This window comes from Rhagoletis zephyria, unplaced genomic scaffold (genome assembly GCF_001687245.7).
Source record: "Rhagoletis zephyria isolate East Lansing unplaced genomic scaffold, Rhagoletis_zephyria_1.1 Rzeph_scaffold_16954, whole genome shotgun sequence".
NCBI classification, from domain to species: domain Eukaryota; kingdom Metazoa; phylum Arthropoda; class Insecta; order Diptera; family Tephritidae; genus Rhagoletis; species Rhagoletis zephyria.
This window is the reverse complement of record NW_016174017.1, coordinates 1-2,397: the sequence shown is the minus strand read 5'-3', so window position 1 is coordinate 2,397 and position 2,397 is coordinate 1. Positions and strand designations below refer to the sequence as shown.

The window sequence follows — 2,397 nt, the reverse complement described above, 5'->3', positions numbered from 1 at the left end:
AACACTTGCAAGCACGATAAGGAAGCTTTCACTGCAGTCAAAGAAAATGTACAAAAATATCAGAAGGATACTTTTATGCTGCTCAATACATACTTTGAACGCTTGCTTACCGCTTATGCCAAAAATGAGCTATCGGCACTGCAAATGCAACTCTGCGATTTGCAGCATAATGTACCAGCGAATGAATTCGAATTGCTACGCACTCTGCTCGAGCAGAGCAATCAAGAGCAATTGTATGCGCAATGTGATTTCACGCGTAAAGAAATGGACAATACGCTCTATCAGCAGTGTCGTTGTGCCCTGGAATGCATCGATTTGCTGCAACAATACACAGGTGTAATGCAATTTTATCCACGTTCGCGTTTACTGCAAAATCGTTTGGTTAAATATGAGAAAGCTTATCGCGAATTGATAAGTGATGAGTTGAGCATGGCAGAGCTGCAAAAACAGTTGGATGAGTGGCAGGCAAGTGATGAGCAAGTTGGTGTAGTAGACACTGGCAGGCGACATATCGTGCAATATGCAAATGGGCTGGAGAAGGTTTGGATTGAGGCGAATATGCAATTGGCTACGGCGATTAATGATTTGAATGAGCACTCCAATCAAGTGGTGAGTGAGTACAGAGGGGATGGTTATTCACTGTAGCTATGTTATTGTTTTCTTGAATTAGATTGAAAATTCTTTTTTTTTTTTGGGGGGTTAGATAAAGTAAAGTAATGAAATTGTCGAACAAAAACTTAACTATTTCATAAGCAGGATGAGAAGTGCTTAAAAGATGAATTAGATATGTGATTGACTCAGTGAGAGTTGAGGGGCGGGGTTAATGCGTCTGCACAAAATGTATTCGTCGATGCGTTTGCAAAACCGCCTAAAATGGCAAAAATGAGATTTGGTAACCCTGAACTCCAGGCATCGAGTTTTATGCATAAAAATCCTAAAATCGTTATTAAAACAACATATCTGTAAAATAATAGCTACAGAATATACCGCCTATCAAGTCAATGCCTTCAAAAAAGAACGGTCTTTTCGCTCTTCTGTAAAATAGATGTGCAATTTTGCATTTTAATTAAAAATGTTTAGGTATGTGCTATGGCCAATGGTAATGCAGGGACCCTATGGCCTTTGCCGTTCATAAAATCCGGAAGAGTTTGCAGGGGATACATAAAGATAGCTTAACATGATTTGGGGTCATATCAACTTATAACTTGTAAAAGTTTTGCTATGTGACATTTGAGAAATGCATATGCATAATTTCTTACATGAAAATTTTGCTTATATAGCTGCGCACTTACTTGTGCTGCCCTTTTTATTCGGGTTTATCGAGGAAGTAGCATGCTTTTCAGCGCTAGGTGTTAAAAGTCGCCTCAACATTATGTAAAAGTTTAATGCATACCTTAAGGCATATATCGTGCTATTTTTACAAAGAGGCGAAAATTTCGAGATTCCTGCCACATACGTTCATTATTCCTTTGCTAATTGTCTAATGCCTTTGTTGCAGTCAATCGCATTTGATGCCGCCGTCACTACGATACACACATTCATTGCCTTGAACCCGGACAGCCATAAGCAAGCTGTGCAATCGTGCATGCTTGAAACATTGTCAAAAGCCAACGATTCATTCTTGCTCTTCGAACAGGACGCTTTTGAAACTGAGGATCTCTTTTTGCTCAACCAACAAATGAATTTCCTCGAAATGTTGCATCAAATGTGCCAGGTAGCCTTCCCGGAGGCCGATCAACAGTACTACGACGATTTTCTCTCACTCTCCGAGGCACTACAATCAATGCACAATTTGAAAACTGCCTTTGAGCTAACGCTGCCGGAACGCATAGTACGCCTATTCATGCAGGATAATGTAGAAGAAGTACGAACGGCTTTGGCTGAGATTTGTGCCTACCAACCACACGTTGCCGAGTCGGCGCTGCAACTGAACGATGACAGCGCTGAAGTGACGTTGCTCTTCAAAGAAATTTATGCGCTTTTCGATGATTTCGAAAGTCGTGTTAGGCTACTGAAGCCAACGGTGGAGCTAATGCTGGAAAATATGAACGTTTCTAATTTCAAACAGTTTGTGGTAAATAGAGTTTGCGTAAATTTCTTTTGATGGCTTAGTCTATAACCTTTTGCATTTTTGCCCTACTTAAAGCAATCACACTATCTGGGCAACGCCATTGATGACATTGCAGGCTCGCTGAAATACGAAGTGATCGTTGATGTTTTCCGTTCGGCCCGCGATAATGTGTTTGCGCTAGTACACAACGACGTGCAGCGCATTTACGATGTGCGCCGAATTTCAGCACCGTTAAGTGGCTACATTAACACGCTACAGCGCTCTATACTTTGCGGACTGCCATCGCTTTTTGCACACATGCTACTTGACACTCTTACAGCACTCAC

At 41.2% G+C, this 2,397-nt stretch overlaps 1 protein-coding gene across 1 annotated transcript; it reads left to right on the top strand.

Moving 5' to 3' along the window:
- Nucleotides 1-6: 6 nt before the first annotated feature.
- On the top strand, nucleotides 7-2,389 carry LOC108379660 (serine/threonine-protein kinase Smg1-like; the record flags this gene model as incomplete). Its single annotated transcript, XM_017636008.1, has 3 exons — nucleotides 7-609; nucleotides 1,499-2,074; nucleotides 2,147-2,389. Coding segments are annotated over exons 1-3 (1,353 nt in total), but the record flags the coding sequence as incomplete, so codon positions are not given.
- Between the last annotated feature and the right edge of the window lie 8 nt (nucleotides 2,390-2,397).